Source organism: Micropterus salmoides, unplaced genomic scaffold (genome assembly GCF_014851395.1).
Source record: "Micropterus salmoides isolate LMB-PRFRI ecotype aquatic unplaced genomic scaffold, ASM1485139v1 Ms_hic_scaffold_1710, whole genome shotgun sequence".
NCBI classification, from domain to species: Eukaryota; Metazoa; Chordata; class Actinopteri; order Centrarchiformes; family Centrarchidae; genus Micropterus; species Micropterus salmoides.
Window position 1 is genome coordinate 2,459 of NW_024040830.1, and position 13,374 is coordinate 15,832.

Consider the following 13,374-nt stretch of genomic DNA (forward strand, 5'->3'; position numbering starts at 1 on the left):
ATTTCTGGTTTTATGTCTGTCCATTTGTTTTCCCCAGCTGTGTAGCTATGAGCCACAAAAGTGTGCAGAGGAGATCACATAAAAATGACTAAAAAGCAATAAAGGACACAACATTTGGCTGCTGAAAAAGTTTTATTGCTGCATAAAATGATAAAATGTGACATAGCTTTCAAAACGGCAAAATAACATCCAGGTACAAATAAAGTACATACAGTATCAGTCCATTTTTAAAGGAATAAAGGTCATTACACATGAAAAAGTAATACTATTCTCGTTATGGAACTGGAAGAAAACCAGCAAAAGCAGAGATAAAAGGATATTTAAGATGTAGTCGCTTTAAAGACACAAATCACAACATGCACATTACATGGGAGCATTATTACCAAGAGCCGTTCCTATTTTGACTTCTGAATAAACAGTTTCCTCTGTTGCTGCAGGAGATGATCTTCCTATGAACGGAGAGATGATTAGTTTGTTTGTTTAATTTGTTTAAATGTTTAACAATAATAGATTTAATATACATTGAACTGCAGACAGATTATCTAGGTAAAGGTTAAATGACAGTATTGCAAAGCCCAAAGGTCAAACCAACACACAGCAGAGTATTGTGTTTTTCTTTATAGAATTTAATGATACATGAAAACTGTTTTCGTCAGAAATGCATATTTGCAGTATACATGCATAATAAAGACTATGCATGCATAATACAACAGGAGGAAAATAGTTACAGGTTACAACAATAGAGGGGATATCAATTAAGCAAGTTTAATTAGAATCAATAAAAATAAATATTAAAAAAATAAGAATGTTGTGCATTGTTAAGATTATTTAAAATCTTTTGAGTCAGAGAACAAACTCAAACCCAAGCAACAAACCAACAGCAATCATTTTACAGCAAAAATCAACAGTATTTTGTATTTTTTTTCTCTAGAACAGAATTTCCATTTACAGGCTAGTCTGCAACAACATGACCAGAGATTAAAAAACAAACAAAAATATAACAGGAAGTAAAATTAGAGTGATTTGAACTAGAGTTACTTTCAATAATATTTTGCATATTTCAAAACAAACTATTGGACAAACTGTTGCAAGTGACTGTACCTGCAGCTGATCTTGTCTTCACATTCGAGTAAAGGGAGCTCTCCTCTGGTTCATTATGCTGCCCTGTAAAGATGAGCAGATGCATCAAAAGATGAGTTAATACTGTCTTTTATTTAGAAATCACTGGCCTGATGAATATTTTGACTATAATATTTGTTTGTATACTCACCTTTATTACTACTGTGTTTAAGCTGAATCAACGAGTATGTGACATAGCTGGATTCATCTGCATCTGAAATATACATGTTCTTAACTTACAGGATTGTCAACTCTTTTCTAATATTCTTCTGTGTGTAAATAAATAAAAAATGTACCTACCATTTTCAGCATTTTCTGAGCCTCTGATTGATTCAGAGAGACAAGCATCACCTGAAAATCAAGTCACGGTAAAATTGATCATTTCAACTTTAGGATACAAACTAAGCTGCTTCTTTTCTGATGAATATACTCAAATATATTGTAAGATTGTCTTAAAGATATAAATATGGGCAAAAGACATTGATGTTTAGACTCTTTGAGTTATTTGAATTGGGTAATGTCAAAGGTGTAACTCAAATTGCATTAAATGTATTTTATACCATAAATTAATGATACTCTCTGTCTCATAGTTTAACATAATTTCAGCTAGAGACAATGTAAACAATGACTATAACCAATTTTCAGTTCTGATCTTTTCTGGTTGTAGTAGATGAGTTTATTATATTCCAATTGACTAACTGAAAAGTTCATTTGGTTTAAGTCTTGAAAATAAGCCTACCAGAAAGCAAGTGTTGTGATATGATAATGTCATAAACATGAAATGATAAATGGATCTGGATCATTTTTAAGGCTGACCATGCAGATGAGAGAGTGCACTGTAGTTTCATTCTGGTAAACCACTTGATCTGGAGCAGAGCCCGGATTGGTTCTCTGTGGGGTCCTAAAATATAATAAAATAAAACATATATATATAAACAATATATATATAAAATATAGTAAATTCAGTAAATTGAATAAGGAACATTTAGTGCCTAAGAGAGAAGAGAAGTCTACCCACCTGGCAAAATTTGAATCTGTAAAACAAAAATAAAATGTTGTTACATTATTTTGTTTTGGCACTGAATTCAATAATGACTTTGAATAGTCAGATTATAAACCATCAAGTATCAGCAGGAAAAGGTCTCACCCTTTGACTTTCTGTAGCAACACAACAGCAGCAGGAGAATAATCAGTAAACTTCCACAAACTGGCCCAACAATCAACTGCAGAAGAAATGAAGAGTCTTCAGGTCCTAATAAAAGGTAAGTATTAATAAATGTTATTTGTAGTTGAGTGCTTTCACAAACAAAAGAGGTCACAAGTTAGTAAATCTAAATTAGAAGAAACCATGTAAAAGACTTCACAAGTGAACCCACATCCAGGATCAAGTGGGCCACATGTTCAAAAACAGACCAGTTGCAGAAATTATATGTGGAAGGAAAAAAAAACTACACACACTATACACATGTGCGTACACATACATTAACACCTTATAGTTCACAAATAAATAATAATAATAAAAAACATACATGTACACATAACTATACAAGTGTATACTTAAGAGCACACATGCTTACACACAGTATACACATAGTATATATAGTATAAATTGTTCATAAATGAATGTTCAAATCAAATGTCCAAATGTACATCCATGCAAGTGCAGTACACAATTAACACTTATTGTACATACCTGCGCACATACGTAATTATTGTTAGACTGTGTGATATTAGACATTCACAGTACATTAGAACCTCCTGTTTTAGTTTTCTAATTAGAGTATTTGTATTAAGTAAGTATTTGACAACCTCTTTTTATCTCAGATTGTGACATAGCTTCTGAAAAAGGAAGTTTTAAAGAAACAGATGTGGTGACACATTTCCTGAGTATTTCCACTAAGCCTTCGTCTGACTTTGACACTGCAGCAATATTCAGCCCCTCTCCTGTCATTTTGGATGAGACATCCATTTCGGTAGAAAAATATATTAGAATCTGATGTCCCTGTCCTCAGTTTGCAGCCAAGACCAACAGACTGTCCCTCAGTCACAGGATGGACAGGATTCACCATCTTTATCTGTGAAACAGTCAAATAATATCAAGTCGTTGCAAACCTTTTCATCGCTCATACACTTCTGCTGTTACTCTTACATAACCAAAGGTGATGGAGGTTTATAGTCACTGTGGCGTCAATTAATGAAGTTGCAACTGATGCTCTGATCAGATCAGGTAAAATTGCAATATTAATTCATCATTTCAGATATTTACAAATAAGCAGCAATTGCTCTTTATTATTTGGTGTGCAATTCTGGAGAAATCCAACACCATGACACATCCATGCAATAGAGCGAACCATTACAAAGCAAGTAATGTAACTAATGTTAGCTTAGTTGTGGGTTAGCAAACTGTCGCTACAACTGCTGCTATGAAGCTAACGTGCACAGAGGACGAGGCAGTCCCAGAGCCAGCACAATAACTCCAGACAGATACAGCTAACATCACACCAACAGCTATGTTGGTGTACTAGAGAGTAAGTTGAATGTCCGTGGGCAGTTCAGAAATCATGGCTGGAACAGCTGGAAAAGTCTTGTGTGGCTCGGTCCAAGTCATTTTATTTGTTTCCCATTTACAGAACCTGGGCTGGGTACAAACACCAGGTTGTTTTTCAGCACACACATAGAACCGACAGCTAGTGGACCGTGAGGAGATATTTGTTGAATTTGACAAAAAGACTTGTATTGGATTAGAATCACATACCCAAAATTTAATTGGTTAATTTACACAAATGCCATTGAGGATCAATATGTCCTAATTCTTTGATAATAAGAGGTCTAATAATAAACACTGTGAAGGGCAGAAAAACTGATTTCATGGCGGGTTCCATGTCTCTCCTTAACGTTTCACTGCATTGGTTATATAATATAACCAAAAAATATAATCACCTATAAAATCTGAATATAAGATGTTAAATTATGTAATTGTGAAATAAGAATTAAAACAAAAAAGCAATTACTTTGTACGGTGATGTTGACCGCGTTACTGAATTGAGCTGATTCAGACTCACACCAGTACACTGCAGTTTTGTTTGGAAGTTCGTTGATGTTGCATGTGGATCCAGTCATTGTTCCCCACTTAGAACAGTTTGACAGATGGCCGGCTTTAGTGAACCTCCTCACTCTCCACTTAGAAGAGTTTCCCTCACAGCTCAGTGAGACAGGCTCAGAGGAAAAGTGCTGCTCTCTGTCAGGACTCACTCTGACTGTTGCTGGATGAAAATCTGAAAAAGAACTAATGAGGTGTCAAAACAAACACAGAGATATCATGACATTAACAGCAGCACAGTGGAAATCATCTTTTGACTGTCTTAATATTAATTACAGTGGTTGCTCTCCATCTTTTAACACATAGTTTCCTTTTAACTATCAGTTATTTTAATCTCCTAGTTGTACCCATATCTTGTCTCTTTACATGCCTGTTTATTTGTTGCAGGCGCCACATTTGCCACCTGTCCATGTGCCTGTCTGACCACAAATCAGTGTCTTTTAAACCTGCAGTGCAGAACTTTTGTTTTTCCTTTCCAGCAGTGAGAGTAACCCAAACACTGTTGATGAATGATGATGACGTATGCCTCTGCTATACTCTGTAACCTACTCCTTCGCTAGGTAGCTACATGACTAATTGTGGGGGCAGAATAGAGGAAAGAAAAGGAAGAAAGAAAGGCACTAACACACTGACCTTTAGACCAGACAAACATAGTGTTACTATAATTAGTGTAGTTCACTGGATCTCCTCTTCCAGCTCTGCACTTATATCCTGCTGTGTGTGTCTGTTCACGAACAATGAAGGAATCCTGTTCAGTCCCGTTGCTTCTGCCAGGTAGCAGCTCTTGGTCGTAGTAGTTGCCTGATAGTTTGGGAACAGCTTTATACCAGAAGAACCTCCATCCTGCAGATGGATCTTTAACACTGCAGCTCAGAGTTACTGAGGCTCCAGGACTCAGCCAGGATGGAGACACAGTGAGGACAGGTTTGGTTTTATTTGCTGGAAATAGATATCCCAGAATTAAAACTCTTTTCTTGTTTATGGATTGAGTGCAGTTTGGATCCTGCACATTTAACACATTTACCTCGAAACATTAAATGCATTCTTCATGTCCATTTACCCTCCTGGTTTACATCATTATCTGCGTGATAGAGTTTAGTTCCTTTTTTAACTTAGCCAGACTAGTTATCATGAGCAAAATGGGTGGCAATAAACCACTGCTAAATGTAATGTTTTCAAAGTATGAAATCATAATCACTACCACAATTAACACTGAGTTTAGAAAAAGTCTCACTTAATAATAATTTATATGTTTGCTAAATAAGTACATTTCCACATAATTTAAAAGCAGATCTATACTCACTAGCCTGTGTGTTTGCTACGTTGCTGGAATATGAAAGTTAACACTCTCAAGCACTTTATAGTCATATTCTCCTTTTTGTTGATACAAATGCACTAAAATGATGCACATGTTGATAATAAATGAATAAAGACAGATGATGTGATTCAGAGTGATGCAGAAAAAGGGAGATTGTGCAATCACCTTCAGCATGTCCAGAGTGGAGGAGTGTATTCAGCACTAAAATAAAGATTGATATTTCATCAGATATTTTCACACTCAAACTGTCAAAATGAGAATAAACAAAGTCATTTAAAACAAAAAACAACTGTGGTTAGATAATGTCTAATATCAAATCTCAATCAACATTATCACAACACAGTCTTCCACTTTAAAGTCAGTCACCAGCCAAGAAACAAAAAGACAAGACAATATTTAAAATATGTGTAGGTCTATAGTAAGCTAGAGTAACCAAATTTGCCCGCTGGAGATCAATAAAGGTTTATCTCATCTTATAAATACAGTATTAAATCATCATTGCTGACGAAACAACAGTGTCACAACTTTCCCCTGGCACATTAAAAAGAAACCTACAGTTTCTAGACAACCCGTGATGCTGTGAATGCAACATAAAGTGTTTTTAGTAAGCACGAAAAGAGTAAGTCAGTGATGTACTCACAGAATAACCCCAGCACACAGAACAAAGTATGTCCCATCTTCACATCCAAAACTGAAACACCACTTTAAAGCTTGAAAGCATACATTATGAGGAAGACTAAGAGGAAGCTGTGCCAGTAAAGAAGTTACAGCTCATATCAATATGATCTCACAGGCTGACAACAAATAATTTTTCTAAGAATAATCCACTCCTCCTTCCTTCCCCTTTTCACAAAGCTCACAGAAGTACAACCACTTCCTGCTCAGGCAAGACAATTTAACTTGAGTCTTGTACATAGCCCCTGCTAAAAATAGAACAGTCACTTTGCACTTTTCATATCATATTAAACAGAAAACAATGTTGGAATTGCACAGCTATATTTTATGAATGGCAGTATCATATTTTTGAATAAACAATAAAATGTATATATATAACTATGGATGTAAACACTCCGACGTACAGCTGATCACCTTCTGCCACATCATACAAATATACAGCCAATCACGTTATGTGACGTTACCAGCAGGCCCAGGCCCCCGTGCAGTTCTGACCACCCGATCACATCTGGTACCTACACCGGCTCCATCTAGCTCCGTGTGTCGTACAACATAGCTGCTGGTAGAAAAAGCTGTTCAAAATAGAGTGTTCAAAACAGGAGGAAATCTGATGTTCTCTCTCACACAGGCAACCAACATTGGAAACAGAGGCAGAGCCAGAGGAGGAAGAGGACGAGGACGAGGACGACAACGAGGACGGGGACGAGGACGAGGACAAGGAAGGCCAAGGACCGTAATCTCTGATGAGATACGAGCCACTTTGGTTGATCATGTGGTCAACCATGGTCTAACAATGAGGGAGGCTGGGCAAAGAGTACAGCCCAATCTGAGCAGGTACACTGTAGCATCCATCATCCGGACTTTCCGAAATGAGAACAGGTAAGAAATCTACTCTCACTAGCAAAATGCAGTAATGCATATCAATACAGTACTCAATGAGTACATTAGTACAGTATTGCCTGTGGACTGTTCTGTAGGACTGTAAAAATACTGTAAAGTATGTTTCAAGTATTTAGGAAATGTATACCCACTTTGTATTTACAGTATTTTACTATTTGTTTGGCAGAACTGAAAGATTACCAACACAAGGTGGTCGGGAACGTCTTCTGTCTTCTGAACAGGAAACTGAAATCATAAACATGGTCCTAGAAAACAACACCATAACATAACAAATAATGTTTCTAAGAATAATCCACTCCTCCTTCCTTCCCCTTTTCACAAAGCTCACAGAAGTACAACCACTTCCTTTGCTCAGGCAAGGCAATTTAACTTGCGTCTTGTACATAGTCCCTGCTAAAAATAGAACAGTCACTTTGCACTTTTCATATCATATTAAGCAGAAAACAATGTTGGAATTGCACAGCTATATTTTATGAATGGCAGTATCATATTTTTGAATAAACAATAAAATGTATATATATAACTATGGATGTAAACACTCCGACGTACAGCTGATCACCTTCTGCCACATCATACAAATATACAGCCAATCACGTTATGTGATTACCTGCAGGCCCAGGCCCCCGTGCAGTTCTGACCACCCGATCACATCTGGTACCTACACCGGCTCCATCTAGCTCCGTGTGTCGTACAACATAGCTGCTGGTAGAAAAAGCTGTTCAAAACAGGAGGAAATCTGATGTTCTCTCTCACACAGGCAACCAACATTGGAAACAGAGGCAGAGCCAGAGGAGGAAGAGGACGAGGACGAGGACGAGGACGGGGACGAGGACGAGGACAAGGAAGGCCAAGGACCGTAATCTCTGATGAGATACGAGCCACTTTGGTTGATCATGTGGTCAACCATGGTCTAACAATGAGGGAGGCTGGGCAAAGAGTACAGCCCAATATGAGCAGGTACACTGTAGCATCCATCATCCGGACTTTCCGAAATGAGAACAGGTAAGAAATCTACTCTCACTAGCAAATTGCAGTACTGCGTATCAATACAGTACTCAATGAGTACAGTAGTACAGTATTGCCTGTGGACTGTTCTGTAGGACTGTAAAAATACTGTAAAGTATGTTTCAAGTATTTAGGAAATGTATACCTACTTTGTATTTACAGTATTTTACTATTTGTTTGGCAGAACTGAAAGATTACCAACACAAGGTGGTCGGGAACGTCTTCTGTCTTCTGAACAGGAAACTGAAATCATAAACATGGTCCTAGAAAACAACACCATAACATTACAGCAAATACAAAGAAAAATAATAGAAAACAATGACATATTTCAAAATATTGATAGGGTAAGCTTATCAACACTGGACCGTGTCTTGCGCAGAAATCATCTCAGGATGAAGCAGGTCTACAGGGTGCCATTTGAACACAATTCAGAAAGAGTCAAAGATTTGCGATATAACTATGTGCAAGTGAGTCCCACAATTGATGCATACACTCAAAACTGTATACAGTAAATTATACATATTTCAATATTGTAATCATAATGATTGTGCTTCACAATAGTGACCACTCCATGTCTATTTCTGATATTGTCATGTGTGTTTCAGAGTCCTTGAGCTAGAGGTGGCTGCAGTGGAGCACCAGTTCATCTTCATTGATGAGGTTGGGTTCAACCACAAAAGATGAAAGAGGGAAGGAATGTCATCGGCCAGCGTGCCATTGTTGAAGTCCCTGGCCAGCGCGGAGGGAACATCACAATGTGTGCAGCGATTACCCACATCAGCCCATCTGATCACATTCCTGGACACCCTACACAACACACTCATTCCACCAGATCAGGTAGACGGCCCAGAGTAGCTCAGGTACGTTGTCATTTGGGACAACGTAAGATTCCACAGGGCTGCTTTGGTTCGTAACTGGTTCACTGTCCACCCACGCTTTTTAGTTTATCTCCCTCCATATTCTCCATTCCTCAATCCTATTGAGGAATTTTTTCCTGACTGGAGATGGAAAGTGTGTGACCGAAATCCACAAACACGTATACCTCTTCTCCAAGCTGTGGAGATACAGCAGCTGATGCTTTTCATGGCTGGAATCGCTATGCTAGGCGATATTTCCTGCGCTGCTTGGCCAGGGAAAACATTGCTTGTGATGTGGATGAGGTGCTGTGGCCAGACCGCAACAGAAGAGAGGATGCAGCATAGTTTGGTTTTTAGGTTGTTTTTTTTATACTGTAACTGTGTACAGTAAATTCTTCTTCTGTTGTTTTGTATGTAGTGTATGTGCAACTTTGTGTTGGTTGGGAATGGGATGTACACTGTGTACATTGTTTTTGTGGGACAAATAAAATATATTTGTTACCGTGTATTTGTGTGTTCTGAGTATAAAAACAATATTCTCAAATATTTTACAACACACTTGTGTACACGTGTAACACTGAACAAAAAAAAAGCCTAAGTCATTATGATGAATGGAGAAGAAGTGTTTTCCATTCATCATAGTGTTTTACATTGAGCACATCAGTGTTCAACTGGTTCTTATGAATGTCTATTCATATGATTTGTGTGTCATTTGAAAACAAAATACCATTTTGAGAAGAAAAAACATTGTTTTGAATGTAAAGTTTCATTTTGCAGGAGAATTGAGGGGTTTTGCCCATTGTGTGTTTTTTGATTTGTGTGTAGAGTTCTGAGAATATGAGGCATTCTTTCAGAAAATGTGTGTAAACAATCAGAAAAACTGTAAGTATATAACAATTAAGAAACAATTAACCTTCTAGTGTTTAATCTTGTTCTACTTGTTTTTATCTAAATGTTTAGAACTAAGTATTTTTCTAATGTTATATGTAATATTAGAGAGAGAGATTAAATGGAAAATACGCGCAATATATTTTTTCTTTATCCCACTAAAAGTTAACACTTTTGAGGCCAAAGGGTGACTCCCCTAGGGATACCCACTCCCAAAATGACGTCACCACGTCCCAAAAAAGGGGAACAGATGAAGACCTTGTTGTCTTTTGTTTCACTGTCTTGAAACTAAAACTCTTGTACTCTCTTGTATCTTTTTTTCTTTAAACTTCCTTCAGACGAACTGAGAAAGCTTCATGTTCTTGAAACCCCATTTTTCTTAGTGGGAGATTTTGACTTTTGTTTGGAGCTGCCTGGGATCAAACTATCCCCAGACTTTGTTTAAACTCAGCAACATTAAATAGCCTATATTCCCGGGTCCTCGCGAATCTATGTGTCTTATTTGATTTTGTTGTTTTAACGCTATTCGATCGTTCTAAGCAACTTTTGACCCAGATACCCAGAAGCCCTTTCAATTCTCGTCTCGAGTTGAACGAAGTCATGGCTCCAACGAGAGAGTCTGGAGTGTGTTCCGCCGAGCTATAGATGAGGGCCAACTAGAGGACACCAACGAGTCACAGCATGTGGTTTGTTTTGCCTTACTTTTGCCGAGTTTGGTGTCGCCAGTTGGCCGTTGCTGCAAGCGTTTTCCCGCAAAGGACTCCGGAGCAATTCCATCGGTTTGAACCCAACTTGAGACGCCACCGGGGTGCCACCCAACCTGGCCAGGACAACATCCACGAGCCCAACCGGCAGTGAGCCTTTGCTACGGGGAATTACGACATAAGTAAGGCAAAACAAACCACATGCTGTGACTCGTTGGTGTCCTCTAGTTGGCCCTCATCTATAGTTAAGAAACCCCTAGGTTATTCAAAATAAATTTGCAACATAATTTCCGAGCATTAGTGCCCTCATTCTCGTAGAATCCTCTCCCTCTACAATATCAAACTGAAATCCCATCGAGCCCAGTGTACTGATCTTGGCTTATTACATATTCTGTTCATTACCTTCTGTTTTTTTTCATGTTGACTGTTATTCCTGTAATATTCCCATATTTACTCCCACTGTTGTACTCCCTTTAGTTAGTCAGTAAATTTCACCTTGATCATAGTGATTTGTGTGTGTGTATTGTTTAAGCGTCCGGGGTCCCTGTATAGAGGATTCTCCCTCAGATTTGAGACTGACTGATTGATTGATTAAAATAAATGATTTTAGAATAACTGAACCATTAACAACTATCGAATTACCAAAAATTTGTTTAATTACTAAGCTATACTCAAGGACCTAAAGCCTCGACTGCAAATCTTAAGGTCGTGCCCGTAAAGTTTAATAAAAATCATACGCAGACCTGCTACAACCCTAAGGGCTCTAGCTTTGTGTCAGGTGCGGTAAAAATTACAAAAGGCACCTCTACATCCCAGTCCTTACACTTCTCATGACAGTGGTTCTTGAGCATGGATTTTAAGGTTTGGTGCCAGCGCTTCAGAACTCCCTGTGACTCGGGGTGACAGGCGCTAGACACCGAGTTGCCCAACAAGCTAAGGGTTTGTTTGAATACTTTGGAAAGGAAATTAGATCCCTGATTGGTTTGTGCTATCTTTGGCAAACCATATGTAGTAAAAAACTTGACTTGTGCTTTGGTTACTGACACGGCAGTGGTTCAACAGAAAGGAATGGCTTCTTTTAATCGATAGCAACACACATCATTGTAAGTGGGAACTGATTACCAACGTTGGTTTTAGGTAACCTGCCAACACAGTCAACCAGGATCTCTTCGACACACACCCCGCAGATAAAGGGTCGTAGACACTTCCACACTGGAATGGGTACGCACAGCTAATGGTGGGTCTGTTCCCGCCCCTGTCCAGGCTTGGGAGATTCACTCACAAAGCCAGCTGGCCTGGCTCTTCTCACTGAAACAAACGAACAGCCGACCAGTGCATCGAATGGGGGCTGTGTGCTCTACATAGGACATTAGCCTAGCACACATGGACACAACAGATGCACTCTCATCTCCCTGCACCCTAAGTGGGGTAGGGGGATAGAAAGCATCCAGATTTATTGTCCTGGACCTGAACATGCTCCTTATGTTCTAAAGAACAATGGAGGTGTGTTGTCTCAATCTGGCTGCACTGTGGGCACCAAGAACCAGCATGCAGCTGGGGTGAACCGACAGGCACACAGCTCACTCAACTTCGTAGAAGAGGTGGGAGCAAGGCGCAGGACTGTTCAAGAGATAGCAGGACTGCTCCAGGGGCTCATAAGGTGCAGATATTAGAGCCACCAACACAAGCAGCAAGTCCTACTGAGGCGCAGAGAGACACGTCACCGGTAGATGTCTTCTCACACCCTGCAGAAAGCGTATCACTAGGGAGTTGGTGAAGACTGTTCTGTCACCAAACCCCCTGTGACAGGGGAGATAGCTGCAGCACGACAGCCCCTTCTCCATCAGACCTTGCAGGAAAAACAGAAAACGGATCCCACCACACAGGTAGGCAGATCCGTCTCCTTCTCAATGCATCAACGCTGAAAGCCCAAACACGTAGCTTTGCAGCAAGATGGATGGTCTGTGCGACCTCAGCGAACAGACCAAGGAGGAACAGTTTACTCATTTTAACCTCTCTCCTATAAAGTAAAATAATCATCAAATTTCTACAAATGGCTCATCAGGCTACAAAAGGAGTGAACATTGGCCTTCTCATTGTTACAGAGGAAGTTGAAAGCAAGCAGGAGTTGCTGGTAAAAGAAATTGCGGATGTCGCTGTTGCCCTGGAGGAGCACATCATTATGTACAACCTCAAAGATGTTGCTAATACCTTTGCAATAGCATAGACTATCCCAAATAAGTATACATTTGCTTATACAAAAACCTTTCATGAACATCAGTTGCCGCAATTGTTCAGCCAAAGTTCAAGGAAACTAGATGCTTCAAGGAAAGTGCAGTGACAACTTGGCCAAGTTAATGGCAGCTATCACTGTTCTGTTTGTCTGCTTTGAACTTGTTTATACACTAAAACTACATCACACTCAATCTCACAAACCAAACATACCGCCATGCCCACATACACATCAAATCGTTAAATACTCAGCACAAGGCCTATTCTGACAAGACAAGGGCCTGTAAAACTCACACAAAAAATTAATACGATGTCAAAATATTATGAACAAGGTTGTATTATGTTTTGTTCGGTAAATAGTCTATATAATCTGCAATTTAACTACAGCACTTCAAGTTAGTTCAAAATTTCTGCTTATAGTCTAGTGTTTTTGTAGCACATTACATAAGGTTGGACCTCGTCTTTTATCAGGCAGCAAAAACTCAATTAATTGTGGGGTTTACCTATTTAAATATTACACTGAGTGTGTTTTTACATTTATGTAGACTATGTAGACTATGTAGACTATGGCTAAAA

The 13,374-nt window shown here is 38.8% G+C and overlaps 1 protein-coding gene and 1 long non-coding RNA gene across 2 annotated transcripts; both read right to left on the bottom strand.

Moving 5' to 3' along the window:
* Positions 1 to 246: 246 nt before the first annotated feature.
* Positions 247 to 1,727, bottom strand: LOC119908254. The gene is made up of 4 exons (XR_005445249.1): positions 1,420 to 1,727; positions 1,271 to 1,333; positions 1,102 to 1,164; positions 247 to 449 (listed from the first exon to the last, which is right to left on the bottom strand). It is a non-coding gene; the product is annotated as an uncharacterized LOC119908254 (long non-coding RNA).
* Positions 1,728 to 1,887: 160 nt separating this feature from the next.
* On the bottom strand, positions 1,888 to 6,299 carry LOC119908252. The gene is made up of 7 exons (XM_038725970.1): positions 6,178 to 6,299; positions 5,703 to 5,738; positions 4,853 to 5,158; positions 4,131 to 4,394; positions 2,267 to 2,371; positions 2,138 to 2,153; positions 1,888 to 2,020 (listed from the first exon to the last, which is right to left on the bottom strand). The coding sequence occupies exons 1-7, from the start codon at positions 6,212 to 6,214 to the stop codon at positions 1,888 to 1,890; spliced, it is 897 nt and encodes a 298-aa protein (XP_038581898.1). The 5' UTR covers positions 6,215 to 6,299.
* Positions 6,300 to 13,374: the final 7,075 nt, after the last annotated feature.

Coding starts and splice junctions, on each gene's coding strand:
- LOC119908252 (XM_038725970.1), bottom strand. CDS start 6,214: ATGGGACATACTTTGTTCTGTGTGCTGGGGTTATTCT. Junction 5,739..6,177: donor CTGTGTGCTGGGGTTATTCT/GTGAGTACATCA, acceptor TCTTTATTTTAG/TGCTGAATACACTCCTCCAC. Junction 4,395..4,852: donor TATGTTTGTCTGGTCTAAAG/GTCAGTGTGTTA, acceptor GTTCTTTTTCAG/ATTTTCATCCAGCAACAGTC.